This window comes from Salvelinus fontinalis, chromosome 29 (genome assembly GCF_029448725.1).
Source record: "Salvelinus fontinalis isolate EN_2023a chromosome 29, ASM2944872v1, whole genome shotgun sequence".
NCBI lineage: Eukaryota > Metazoa > Chordata > Actinopteri > Salmoniformes > Salmonidae > Salvelinus > Salvelinus fontinalis.
In genome coordinates, this window is record NC_074693.1 from 3,472,295 (window position 1) to 3,490,172 (window position 17,878).

General features: G+C 38.7%; 1 protein-coding gene across 1 annotated transcript in view; it reads right to left on the reverse strand.

Moving 5' to 3' along the window:
- Window positions 1-2,640: 2,640 nt before the first annotated feature.
- The window catches only part of LOC129827329 (lysophosphatidic acid receptor 4-like), a 46,762-nt gene continuing 31,524 nt past the window's right edge, over window positions 2,641-17,878 (reverse strand). The window contains exons 4-5 of the mRNA XM_055888080.1: window positions 4,625-4,857; window positions 2,641-3,788 (exon numbers count right to left, since the gene is read on the reverse strand). Of these exons, the coding sequence (XP_055744055.1) occupies window positions 3,440-3,788; window positions 4,625-4,857 (582 nt within the window). The 3' untranslated portion in view covers window positions 2,641-3,439. The remainder of the gene's footprint in view (window positions 3,789-4,624; window positions 4,858-17,878) is intronic.

A 17,878-nucleotide genomic window follows, 5' to 3' on the forward strand; every position in this document is an offset into this window, starting at 1 on the left:
GTCAGTGTGTCCAGGTAATCCTGTCTATAATATGATGGTCAGTATGTCCAGGTAATCCTGTCTATAATATGATGGTCAGTATGTCCAGGTAATCCTGTCTATAATATGAGATGGTCAGTATGTCCAGGTAATCCTGTCTATAATATGAGCTGGTCAGTGTGTCCAGGTAATCCTGTCTATAATATGAGCGGGTCACTGTGTCCAGGTAATCCTGTCTATAATATGAGCTGGTCAGTATGTCCAGGTAATCCTGTCTATAATATGAGCTGGTCAGTATGTCCAGGTAATCCTGTCTATAATATGAGCTGGTCAGTATGTCCAGGTAATCCTGTCTATAATATGAGCTGGTCAGTATGTCCAGGTAATCCTGTCTATAACCTGATGGTCAGTATGTCCAGGTAATCTGTCTATAATATGATGGTCAGTATGTCCAGGTAATCCTGTCTATAATATGAGCTGGTCAGTGTGTCCAGGTAATCCTGTCTATAATATGAGCTAGTCAGTATGTCCAGGTAATCCTGTCTATAACCTGATGGTCAGTATGTCCAGGTAATCCTGTCTATAATATGATGGTCAGTATGTCCAGGTGATCCTGTCTATAATATGAGCTGGTCAGTATGTCCAGGTAATCCTGTCTATAACATGGACTGGTCAGTATTTGTAGGTAATCCTGTCTATAATATGAACTGGTCAGTATGTCCAGGTAATCCTGTCCATAACATGGACTGGTCAGTATGTCCAGGTAATCCTGTCTATAACACAAACTGTTATTAGCAACTGGAGGACCAAGTTGCTAATGCTCTCCTCTTTCTGGAGGACCGAGTTTTGAAATCAGAGGAATGCCTGGTGGAAGCCTGGTGGAGTATGATAGCTAAGGCGTTTGATTGCAAATATGCGGAGAGAGTCGAAAAGAGAACACAGAGAAGGCTGTTGTATAAAACACCTGTCTCCGGATTACATCTTCAAACTAAAGGGCAACCATGGCAACCGTGACAGAGAGGGAGAAGCGTCCATCCATGTATACAGGGAAGAGAGTCTAGCTAGCCACATTTTCAGATATTATATGATTATACGTTTGATCAGATAGTCATTTTCATTAGCTAGCGAACGTTACTTGTATGATCTGTGTAGTAATATTATTCGTATCTCAGAGCCATTTGCATTGCTAGTTATAGCCTAATTTTAGCTAGCTAGCTTATATTGAACCTAGTTGGTTAGCTTTATTTACCTGTAGATTCATGCAGGGTAGTGATGTTACAAGTTGGGATTATGGGTCATTGTTTAGCTAGCTAGCGATCTAACGTTACATGCCTAAACAATGGACTCCACTATGCAAGTAACCATTTCACTGTACCGTTTACACCTTATGTATCCTGTGCATGTGACGAATAAACTTTGATTTATTTGATATAGCGTGTGTTTACCAGAGACGGTAGTGTGAAGAACAACATGCACCAAAACCTGCACCAAAATCAAATTAGCGTGCTAGACTCTCTTAGGCCAGCAAGGCAGTGTCCAAGTTCTAAAATTCTCCGGTAGAATGTCGTGCTTTTACTTCGTCACACTCACAACTGTAAGCTATTGTCTGTTATTAGCGTATTGTGAGTTATGATATGGTCATTAATTGAACAGGCTAGCCAGCTAACTTAATGTTAGCTAGCTAACAAGCTATAAACAAACCAAAACATTGGTTAGAAAGTTGCTTTTAGTTACCTGGTTTGCTAGATTGAGATAAACTAAATTTATGTTTAATGTTACGGATACAAATGTTCTGTGTGTATCCTGTGTGTATTTCTTTTCTCTCCTTCTCCCCTACTCACAGGTGACAATAATCATTCCCCAATCAGTCATCAATCAGTCGCTAATCGGAAGACACCTGCTCCTTTCCCCTACCCAATCACAGTCCCTTTCCCTTGGTTTAAAACCCCTGTCAGTTGTTGTCTCCCGAGCTCAATCTCTTTGTAACATGCCTTCTGTCTGTAGATCGCTTGTGTGTTTTGCAGCTACATGTCACTTTGTCCCCACCTGTGAGTATTGTTTTGGTTATGGTGTTTGAGTGTTTGTTTAATGGTGGGAAAAGGGGGTAACCAGACAAGTCGCCCTTGGGCTACACTACCCGTAGTTAAATATTGTTAAAAACACTAGTTAGAACTGGGCGGACCACCCCCTGTATTTTTGGTTAGTTAGTTAGCTGTTTGTGAATTAGGCTAGTCTAGCTTAGGGGTGTTTTTGAATTGGTATTCTTTCATTCCTTGGGTCCCGCTCAGCCCCTTTTCCTGCTCCCCCCATTACCGTGTGTTTGTAAATAAACCTTGAGTGTTTGACGGTAGTAATTTAGTTGTCTGTGGTTATTTTTGTTCTCACTGTTACGTTGTCACTATAATAATTTGCATGAGTTGTGTTACGGGTCCCATTACCACCCCCCCTAGACTGTCGGGCCAGAGGGATTCGTAACATTTAAACTTTAAAAATGTTATTGGTGTTAAAATACACCAGTTATGCTCTTTTGGACCACCAGGCTGCTGATGAAATGTAGCCTGTCATTTTTGTGTTTTTACTTTTTCATAACGACAACAGCAAGTTTGATGCTGGACAACAATAGAATGTACATGATGTCACTGCGACAACTGTCGATACACGTAATATAAACCAGCCTTTATTTAGTCTTGATCTTTTGTTGTTTAGTACACTACTCCCTCTGTTTAGCACATGGCCTCACATGTGAATCCTTAAAGAGATGAGTGGGGCTAAGGCTTAAGAGGGTGTGAACAATGTTGAATGGGTGTAGACAAAGAAAAGCTCTTCAGTTTATACAATCTCAAAGCAGAATGACTTTCCCATTGTTCCTCAACTGTAGTATGTACTGTACAATTTTCTAGCTCTGAGTCTCTACTTTTGTCCAATGTAAAAAACACAATTTCAAATGTTGCTACATATGACCGAATCGAGCCGGTCAGCTCTCCGGAAATACAAAGATGAAGATACCCCCTGATGTTGACAGCAACATCTCACAGAAGTCCTCTACCTGCGAATCTGAGACCATAATTGTCTTTCTGTTGTGGGTGTTGTAGCAAAGCAACCTTTATTTGCATTCAATTAACATTTATTAATATGCATTACCATTTCTCCTGACAGTGGAAGAACTGCTCTGGCGAGCTACAGTTAACAGAGGCTTCACCCGCACTATGCCGAAAGAGCGGCAGAGACTCCCGAACTATCGTCAGACTTTTTGACGAGGCACACTGCGTTGTTTCAGACGGCATTCAATCCCTGCTCTTCCAAAGAGAAAGTGACATATATTTTTTGGGGAGCGGAGATACGGTGGCTTTGGAGCTAGGGCTTATACTCAGAAACTTGATTTCTCCATCCTGAACTGTCATCTTGCTCTCTTCCTCTCTCTCTCTTTCTCTCTCTATTTCTCCCTGTCTCTCCTGCAGTGTCAGAACTGAGTCTCATTCACTCCCGTATCTTTCCCGTTGCTGGCGAGAGCGTCCTGTGTGTTTCTAGTGAGTGATGCTTCTTGTGAGTCTCTCCTGGTGACTGTCCAGTCCCGTGTGTCTCTCCACGGTCTCCCATCCCTGGTCAGTGTCCCTGTGTCCTGCTGCGTCTCTGCCTCACTACTCAGGTGTGTGTCGCTGCGGGGGATGCTCTCAGCCCGGACCCCTCCCTTCCCCCCTGTGGTGAGACTCTTCTGGAAGGACTCAGAGGTAAAGTAGTACACCACTGGGTCTAGGCAGCAGTTGAGGGTGGCCAGACACAGGGTGATGGGGTACAGCGTCCGGACAAACCTTCACATTCAGAACAAGGCTAAATTAATGGCCTCAATGTGGCAAGTAATTTTGCAGCAAACACCATACTGTACATACAGACAGACTAAATCACATATCTACAAACAGCAACAACACATTTCAGAGGATAACGTTTTTATAAAAATGGACATGTTGATTGATTGATTTCTTAAAATTTAAGTGCTAAAGTGTTACAGTTGACGAGAGCCTGGGTCTGCACCATGGTGTAGAGGAAGAGGATGGAGTTATAGGGTTAGTTATACCTCTCAAGGTTACAGTTCACCAGAGCCTGGGTCTGCACCATGGCGTAGAGGAAGAGGATGGAGTTATAGGGTTAGTTATACCTCTCAAGGTTACAGTTCACCAGAGCCTGGGTCTGCACCATGGCGTAGAGGAAGAGGATGGAGTTATAGGGTTAGTTATACCTCTCAAGGTTACAGTTCACCAGAGCCTGGGTCTGCACCATGGCGTAGAGGAAGAGGATGGAGTTATAGGGTTAGTTATACCTCTCAAGGTTACAGTTCACCAGAGCCTGGGTCTGCACCATGGCGTAGAGGAAGAGGATGGAGTTATAGGCTTAGTTATACCTCTCAAGGTTACAGTTCACCAGAGCCTGGGTCTGCACCATGGCGTAGAGGAAGAGGATGGAGTTATAGGGTTAGTTATACCTCTCAAGGTTACAGTTCACCAGAGCCTGGGTCTGCACCATGGCGTAGAGGAAGAGGATGGAGTTATAGGGTTAGTTATACCTCTCAAGGTTACAGTTCACCAGAGCCTGGGTCTGCACCATGGCGTAGAGGAAGAGGATGGAGTTATAGGCTTAGGGTTAGTTATACCTCTCAAGGTTACAGTTGACCAGAGCCTGGGTCCGCACCATGGCGTAGAGGAAGAGGATGGAGTTGTATGGGACAAAGCAGACGATGAAGATGGCCAGGTGGACGAGGATCATACGGAGGACCCGGCGCTTGCTGTTGCAGCCGTGGCCGATGGTCCCTGGACGACGGAGGGTTCTCAGCACCAGAGAGGAACACACCAGGTTGGTCATGAGGGGGAGGAGAAAACCTACGATCTGGAGAGGACAGGAATAGCTTAGCACATGAATTAATAATAAGATACAGACATATATACACACTGATAGACACTGATAGACACACTGATAGATACTGATAGACACTGATAGACTGATAGCCACTGATATATATATACACACTGATAGACACTGGTAGATACTGATAGACACTGATAGATATATATACACACTGATAGACACTGATAGACACTGATAGATACTGATAGATATATATACACACTGATAGACACTGATAGATACTGATAGATACTGATAGATATATATACACACTGTTAGACACTGTTAGACACTGATAGCCACTGATATATATATACACACTGATAGACACTGATAGACACTGATATACACTGATAGACACTGATAGACACTGATAGATATATATACACACTGTTAGACACTGTTAGACACTGATAGCCACTGATATATATATACACACTGATAGACACTGATAGACACTGATATACACTGATAGCCACTGATATATATATACACACTGATAGACACTGATAGACACTGATATACACTGATAGACACTGATAGACACTGATATATATATATATATATATATACACACACACTGTTAGACACTGTTAGACACTGATAGATACTGATAGATACTGATAGATACTGATGGACACTGATAGACACTGGTAGACACTGATGGACACTGATAGACACTGATATATATATATATATATATATATACCCACACACTGTTAGACACTGATAGACACTGATAGACACTGTTAGACACTGTTAGACACTGATAGATACTGATGGACACTGATAGACACTGATAGACACTGATAGACACTGATAGACACTGATAGACACTGATAGATACTGATAGACACTGATAGATATTGATAGATACTGATAGACACTGATGGACACTGATAGATACTGATGGACACTGATAGACACTGATAGATATTATTATATTATGTTATTATATACACTGATATATATATACACACTGTTAGACACTGATAGATACTGATAGATACTGATATACACTGATAGATACTGATAGATACTGATAGATACTGATAGATACTGATAGACACTGATAGATACTGATAGATACTGATAGACACTGATAGATACTGATGGACACTGATATATATATACACACTGTTAGACACTGATAGATACTGATAGACACTGATAGACACTGATAGATACTGATATATATATATATATATATACACACACACTGTTAGACACTGATAGACACTGATAGACACTGATAGACACTGATAGACACTGATAGATACTGATAGATACTGATGGACACTGATATACACTGATAGACACTGTTAGACACTGATATATATATATATATATATATATATATATATATATATACCCACACACTGTTAGACACTGATAGACACTGATAGACACTGATAGACACTGATAGACACTGATATATATATATATATATATATATACCCACACACTGATAGACACTGATAGACACTGATAGACACTGATAGACACTGATAGATACTGATAGATACTGATAGATACTGATAGATACTGATATATATATATATATACCCACACACTGATAGACACTGATAGACACTGATAGACACTGATAGATACTGATAGATACTGATAGATACTGATAGATACTGATATATATATATATATACCCACACACTGTTAGACACTGATAGACACTGATAGACACTGATAGACACTGATAGACACTGATAGACACTGATAGATACTGATAGACACTGATATATATATATATATATATATACCCACACACTGATAGACACTGATAGACACTGATAGATACTGATAGACACTGATAGATACTGATGGACACTGATATATATATATACACACTGTTAGACACTGATAGATACTGATAGATACTGATATATATATATATATATATATATATATATATATATATATATATACACACACACACTGTTAGACACTGATAGACACTGATAGACACTGATAGATACTGATGGACACTGATAGACACTGATATACACTGATAGACACTGTTAGACACTGATAGATACTGATAGACACTGATATATACTGATGGACACTGATAGACACTGATAGACACTGATAGACACTGATAGACACTGATGGACACTGATAGATACTGATAGATACTGATGGACACTGATAGATACTGATAGACACTGATGGACACTGATAGATATTATTATATTATATTATTATATACACTGATATATATATACACACTGTTAGACACTGATAGATACTGATAGATATATATACACACTGTTAGACACTGATAGATACTGATAGATACTGATAGACACTGATAGACACTGATAGACACTGATAGACACTGATAGATACTGATAGACACTGATAGATACTGATGGACACTGATAGACACTGATAGACACTGATAGACACTGATAGACACTGATAGATACTGATAGACACTGATAGATACTGATAGACACTGATAGACACTGATAGACACTGATAGATACTGATAGACACTGATAGACACTGATAGACACTGATAGATACTGATAGATACTGATAGACACTGATAGATACTGATAGACACTGATAGACACTGATAGATACTGATAGATACTGATGGACACTGATATACACACTGATAGACACTGATAGATACTGATAGATACTGATGGACACTGATATACACACTGATAGACACTGATAGATACTGATAGATACTGATGGACACTGATATACACACTGATAGACACTGATAGATACTGATAGATACTGATATATATATATATATATATATACCCACACACTGTTAGACACTGATAGACACTGATAGACACTGATAGATACTGATAGATACTGATGGACACTGATAGACACTGATATATATATATATATACCCACACACTGTTAGACACTGATAGACACTGATAGACACTGATAGACACTGATAGACACTGATATATATATATATACCCACACACTGTTAGACACTGAAAGACACTGATAGACACTGAAAGACACTGATAGACACTGATAGATACTGATGGACACTGATAGACACTGATATACACTGATAGACACTGATAGATACTGATAGACACTGATAGATACTGATGGACACTGATAGACACTGATAGACACTGATAGACACTGATAGACACTGATGGACACTGATAGATACTGATGGACACTGATAGATACTGATAGATACTGATGGACACTGATAGATACTGATGGACACCGATAGATATTGATAGACACTGATAGACACTGATAGATATTGATAGATACTGATAGACACTGATAGACACTGATAGACACTGATAGACACTGATAGATATTGATAGATACTGATGGACACTGATGGACACTGATGGACACTGATGGACACTGATGGACACTGATGGACACTGATAGACACTGATGGACACTGATAGATACTGATGGACACTGATAGATACTGATGGACACTGATAGATATTGATAGACACTGATAGACACTGATAGATATTGTTAGACACTGATAGACACTGATAGATATATATACACACTGTTAGACACTGATAGACACTGATAGATACTGATAGATACTGATGGACACTGATAGATACTGATGGACACTGATAGACACTGATAGACACTGATAGATATTGATAGACACTGATAGATACTGATAGATACTGATGGACACTGATAGATACTGATGGACACTGATGGACACTGATAGACACTGATAGATACTGATAGACACTGATGGACACTGATGGACACTGATGGACACTGATAGATACTGATGGACACTGATGGACACTGATATACACTGATAGACACTGATAGATACTGATAGATACTGATGGACACTGATAGACACTGGTAGATATTGATAGACACTGATAGATACTGATAGATACTGATGGACCCTGATAGATACTGATGGACACTGATAGACACTGATAGACACTGATAGACATTGATAGACACTGATAGACACTGATAGATACTGATGGACACCGATAGACACTGATAGACACCGATAGACACTGATAGACACTGATAGACACTGATAGACACCGATAGACACTGATAGACACTGATAGACACTGATAGACACTGATAGATACTGATGGACACTGATAGACACTGATGGACACTGATAGACACTGATAGATACTGACAGACACTGACAGACACTGATAGACATTGATAGACACTGATAGACACTGATAGATACTGATGGACACTGATAGACACTGATAGACACTGATAGACACTGATAGACACTGATAGATACTGATGGACACTGATAGATACTGATGGACACTGATAGACACTGATGGACACTGATAGACATTGATAGACATTGATAGACACTGATAGACACTGATAGACACTGATAGATACTGATGGACACTGATAGACACTGATAGACACTGATAGACACTGATAGACACTGATAGACACTGAGAGACACTGATGGACACTGATGGACACTGATAGACACACTGATAGACACCGATAGACACTGATAGATACTGATGGACACTGATGGACACTGATAGATATTGATAGACACTGATGGACACTGATGGATATTGATAGACACTGATAGACACTGACAGATATATATACACACTGTTAGACACTGATAGACACTGATAGATACTGATAGACACTGATAGACACTGATAGACACTGATAGACACTGATAGACACTGATGGACACTGACAGACACTGATATACACTGATAGACACTGATAGACACTGATGGACACTGATGGACACTGATATATATACACACACTGATATATACTGATAGACACACTGATAGATACTGATAGACACACTGATAGATACTGATAGATACTGATAGACACTGATGGATACTGATGGACACTGATAGATACTGATAGACACACTGATATATACTGATAGATACTGATAGACACTGATAGAGACTGATGGATACTGATAGACACTGATAGATATTGATAGACACTGATAGACACTGATAGATATATATACACACTGTTAGACACTGATAGACACTGATAGATACTGATAGACACTGATAGACACTGATAGATACTGATAGACACTGATAGACACTGATGGACACTGATAGACACTGATAGACACTGATGGACACTGACAGACACTGATATACACTGATAGACACTGATAGACACTGATGGACACTGATGGACACTGATATATATACACACACTGATATATACTGATAGACACACTGATAGATACTGATAGACACACTGATAGATACTGATAGATACTGATAGACACTGATGGATACTGATGGACACTGATAGATACTGATAGACACACTGATATATACTGATAGATACTGATAGACACTGATAGAGACTGATGGATACTGATAGATACTGATAGACACTGATGGACACTGATAGATACTGATAGACACTGATAGACACTGATAGACACTGATAGATACTGATAGACACTGATGGACACTGATAGACACTGATATACACTGATATACACAGATAGATACTGATAGACACTGATAGACACTGATAGACACTGATGGACACCGATATACACTGATAGATACTGATGGACACTGATAGACACTGATATACACTGATAGATACTGATGGACACTGATAGACACTGATATACACTGATAGATACTGATGTACACTGATGGACACTGATAGACACTGATAGACACTGATAGACACAGATGGACACTGATGGATACTGATAGACACTGATATATACTGATAGACACTGATAGATACTGATGCACACTGATGGACACTGATAGACACTGATAGACACTGATATACACTGATAGATACTGATAGACACTGATAGACACTGATATACACTGATATATACTGATAGACACTGATAGATACTGATGGACACTGATATATACTGATAGACACTGATAGACACTGGTAGACACTGATAGACACTGGTAGACACTGATAGACACTGATAGACACTGATAGACACTGATAGACACCGATAGACACTGATGGGAACTGATATACACTGATAGACACTGATAGACATTGATAGACACTGATGGACACTGATATATACTGATAGACACTGATAGATACTGATAGACACTGATAGACACTGATAGACACTGATAGACACTGATAGACACTTATAGATACTGATAGACACTGATAGACACTGATGGACACTGATAGATACTGATAGATACTGATGGACACTGATAGATACTGATAGACACTGATGGACACTGATAGATATTATTATATTATATTATTATATACACTGATATATATATACACACTGTTAGACAATGATAGATACTGATAGATATATATACACACTGTTAGACACTGATAGATACTGATAGATACTGATAGATACTGATAGACACTGATAGACACTGATAGACACTGATAGACACTGATAGACACTGATAGACACTGATGGACACTGATGGACACTGATGGACACTGATAGACACTGATAGACACTGATAGACACTGATAGACACTGATAGATACTGATAGACACTGATAGATACTGATAGACACTGATAGACACCGATAGACACCGATAGACACCGATAGATACCGATAGATACCGATAGACACTGATAGATACTGATAGACACTGATAGACACTGATAGACACTGATAGACACTGATAGACACTGATAGACACTGATAGATACTGATAGACACTGATAGACACTGATAGACACTGATAGACACTGATGGACACTGATAGATACTGATAGATACTGATGGACACTGATAGATACTGATAGACACTGATGGACACTGATAGATATTATTATATTATATTATTATATACACTGATATATATATACACACTGTTAGACAATGATAGATACTGATAGATATATATACACACTGTTAGACACTGTTAGACACTGATAGATACTGATAGATACTGATAGACACTGATAGACACTGATAGACACTGATAGACACTGATAGACACTGATAGATACTGATGGACACTGATAGACACCGATAGACACTGATAGACACTGATAGACACTGATAGATACTGATAGACACTGATAGATACTGATAGACACTGATAGACACTGATAGACACTGATAGACACTGATAGACACTGATAGATACTGATAGACACTGATAGACACTGATAGATACTGATAGATACTGATGGACACTGATATACACACTGATAGACACTGATAGATACTGATAGATACTGATGGACACTGATATAAACACTGATAGATACTGATAGATACTGATAGACACTGATATATATATATATATATATATATATATATATATATATATATATATATATACCCACACACTGTTAGACACTGATAGACACTGATAGACACTGATAGACACTGATAGACACTGATATATATATATATATACCCACACACTGTTAGACACTGATAGACACTGATAGATACTGATAGATACTGATAGATACTGATGGAAACTGATGGAAACTGATAGATACTGATAGATACTGATAGACACTGATATATATATATATATATACCCACACACTGTTAGACACTGATAGACACTGATAGACACTGATAGACACTGATAGACACTGATATATATATATATATATACCCACACACCGTTAGACACTGATAGACACTGATAGACACTGATAGACACTGATAGATACTGATAGATACTGATGGACACTGATAGACACTGATATATATATATATACCCAAACACTGTTAGACACTGATAGACACTGATAGACACTGATAGACACTGATAGACACTGATATATATATATATACCCACACACTGATAGACACTGATAGACACTGATAGACACTGATAGACACTGATAGATACTGATAGATACTGATGGACACTGATAGACACTGATATGCACTGATAGACACTGATAGACACTGATAGATACTGATGGACACTGATAGACACTGATAGACACTGATAGACACTGATAGACACTGATAGACACTGATAGACACTGATAGACACTGATGGACACTGATGGACACTGATGGACACTGATAGATACTGATGTACACTGATAGATACTGATGGACACTGATAGATACTGATAGACACTGATGGACACTGATGGACACTGATAGACACTGATAGACACTGATAGATATTGATAGATACTGATAGATACTGATAGACACTGATAGACTCTGATAGACACTGATAGATATTGATAGATACTGATGGACACTGATGGACACTGATGGACACTGATAGATATTGTTAGACACTGATAGACACTGATGGATATATATACACACTGTTAGACACTGATAGACACTGATAGATACTGATAGATACTGATGGACACTGATAGACACTGATAGATACTGATGGACACTGATAGACACTGATAGATATTGATAGACACTGATAGATACTGATAGATACTGATGGACACTGATAGATACTGATGGACACTGATAGACACTGAAATACACTGATAGATACTGATAGACACTGATGGACACTAATGGACACTGATAGATACTGATGGACACTGATAGATACTGATGGACACTGATAGATACTGATGGACACTGATAGATACTGATAGATACTGATGGACACTGATAGATACTGATAGACACTGATGGACACTGATAGATATTGATAGACACTGATAGACTCTGATAGATATTGATAGATACTGATAGACACTGATGGACACTGATGGACACTGATATACACTGATAGACACTGATAGACACTGTTAGACACTGATAGACACTGATAGATACTGATAGATACTGATGGACACTGATAGACACTGGTAGATATTGATAGACACTGATAGATACTGATAGATACTGATGGACCCTGATAGATACTGATGGACACTGATAGACACTGATAGACACTGATAGACACTGATAGACACTGATAGACACTGATAGATACTGATGGACACTGATAGACACTGATAGACACTGATAGACACTGATAGACACTGATAGATACTGATGGACACTGATAGACACTGATGGACACTGATAGACACTGATAGATACTGACAGACACTGATAGACACTGATAGACACTGATAGACATTGATAGACACTGATAGACACTGATAGATACTGATGGACACTGATAGACACTGATAGACACTGATAGACACTGATAGACACTGATAGATACTGATGGACACTGATAGATACTGATGGACACTGATAGACACAGATAGACACTGATAGACACTGATAGACACTGATGGACACTGATGGACACTGATGGACACTGATAGACACTGATAGATACTGATAGACACTGATAGATATTGATAGATACTGATGGACACTGATGGACACTGATAGATATTGATAGACACTGATAGACACTGATAGATATATATACACACTGATAGACACTGATAGACACTGATAGATACTGATAGACACTGATAGACACTGATAGATACTGATAGATACTGATAGACACTGATATATATATATATATATATACCCACACACTGTTAGACACTGATAGACACTGATAGACACTGATAGACACTGATAGACACTGATATATATATATATATACCCACACACCGTTAGACACTGATAGACACTGATAGACACTGATAGACACTGATAGATACTGATAGATACTGATGGACACTGATAGACACTGATATATATATATATACCCAAACACTGTTAGACACTGATAGACACTGATAGACACTGATAGACACTGATAGACACTGATATATATATATATACCCACACACTGATAGACACTGATAGACACTGATAGACACTGATAGATACTGATAGATACTGATAGATACTGATGGACACTGATAGACACTGATATACACTGATAGACACTGATAGACACTGATAGATACTGATGGACACTGATAGACACTGATAGACACTGATAGACACTGATAGACACTGATAGACACTGATAGACACTGATGGACACTGATGGACACTGATAGATACTGATGTACACTGATAGATACTGATAGATACTGATGGACACTGATGGACACTGATGGACACTGATGGACACTGATGGACACTGATAGACACTGATAGACACTGATAGATATTGATAGATACTGATAGATACTGATAGACACTGATAGACTCTGATAGACACTGATAGATATTGATAGATACTGATGGACACTGATGGACACTGATGGACACTGATAGATATTGTTAGACACTGATAGACACTGATGGATATATATACACACTGTTAGACACTGATAGACACTGATAGATACTGATAGATACTGATGGACACTGATAGACACTGATAGATACTGATGGACACTGATAGACACTGATAGATATTGATAGACACTGATAGATACTGATAGATACTGATGGACACTGATAGATACTGATGGACACTGATAGACACTGAAATACACTGATAGATACTGATAGACACTGATGGACACTAATGGACACTGATGGACACTGATAGATATTGATAGACACTGATAGACTCTGATAGATATTGATAGATACTGATAGACACTGATGGACACTGATGGACACTGATATACACTGATAGACACTGATAGACACTGTTAGACACTGATAGACACTGATAGATACTGATAGATACTGATGGACACTGATAGACACTGGTAGATATTGATAGACACTGGTAGATACTGATAGATACTGATGGACCCTGATAGATACTGATGGACACTGATAGACACTGATAGACACTGATAGACACTGATAGACACTGATAGATACTGATGGACACTGATAGACACTGATAGACACTGATAGACACTGATAGACACTGATAGATACTGATGGACACTGATAGACACTGATGGACACTGATAGACACTGATAGATACTGACAGACACTGATAGACACTGATAGACACTGATAGACATTGATAGACACTGATAGACACTGATAGATACTGATGGACACTGATAGACACTGATAGACACTGATAGACACTGATAGATACTGATGGACACTGATAGATACTGATGGACACTGATAGACACAGATAGACACTGATAGACACTGATAGACACTGATGGACACTGATGGACACTGATGGACACTGATAGACACTGATAGATACTGATAGACACTGATAGATATTGATAGATACTGATGGACACTGATGGACACTGATAGATATTGATAGACACTGATAGACACTGATAGATATATATACACACTGTTAGACACTGATAGACACTGATAGATACTGATAGACACTGATAGACACTGATAGATACTGATAGACATTGATAGACACTGATAGACACTGATAGATACTGATGGACACTGATAGACACTGATAGACACTGATAGACACTGATAGATACTGATGGACACTGATAGATACTGATGGACACTGATAGACACTGATGGACACTGATAGACATTGATAGACACTGATAGACACTGATAGACACTGATAGATACTGATAGATACTGATGGACACAGATAGACACTGATAGACACTGATAGACACTGATAGACACTGATAGACACTGATAGACACTGATGGACACTGATGGACACTGATGGACACTGATAGACACTGATAGATACTGATAGACACTGATAGATATTGATAGATACTGATGGACACTGATGGACACTGATAGATATTGATAGACACTGATAGACACTGATAGATATATATACACACTGTTAGACACTGATAGACACTGATAGACACTGATAGATACTGATAGACACTGATAGACACTGATAGACACTGATGGACACTGATGGACACTGATGGACACTGATGGACACTGATAGACACTGATAGACACTGATAGACACTGATAGATACTGATGGACACTGATAGACACTGATAGACACTGATAGACACTGATAGACACTGATAGACACTGAGAGACACTGATGGACACTGATAGACACACTGATAGACACTGAGAGACACTGATAGATACTGATGGACACTGATGGACACTGATAGATATTGATAGACACTGATGGACACTGATGGATATTGATAGACACTGATAGACACTGATAGATATATATACACACTGTTAGACACTGATAGACACTGATAGATACTGATAGACACTGATAGACACTGATAGATACTGATAGACACTGATAGACACTGATGGACACTGACAGACACTGATATACACTGATAGACACTGATAGACACTGATGGACACTGATGGACACTGATATATATACACACACTGATATATACTGATAGACACACTGATAGATACTGATAGACACACTGATAGATACTGATAGATACTGATAGACACTGATGGACACTGATGGATACTGATGGACACTGATAGATACTGATAGACACACTGATATATACTGATAGATACTGATAGACACTGATAGAGACTGATGGATACTGATAGATACTGATAGACACTGATGGACACTGATAGATACTGATAGACACTGATAGACACTGATAGATACTGATAGATACTGATAGACACTGATGGACACTGATAGACACTGATAGACACTAATATACACTGATAGATACTGATAGACACTGATAGACACTGATAGACACTGATGGACACCGATATACACTGATAGATACTGATAGATACTGATGGACACTGATAGACACTGATATACACTGATAGATACTGATGGACACTGATAGACACTGATATACACTGATAGATACTGATGTACACTGATGGACACTGATAGACACTGATAGACACTGATAGACACAGATGGACACTGATGGATACTGATAGACACTGATATATACTGATAGACACTGATAGATACTGATGCACACTGATGGACACTGATAGACACTGATAGACACTGATATACACTGATAGATACTGATAGACACTGATAGACACTGATATACACTGATATATACTGATAGACACTGATAGATACTGATGGACACTGATATATACTGATAGACACTGATAGACACCGATAGACACTG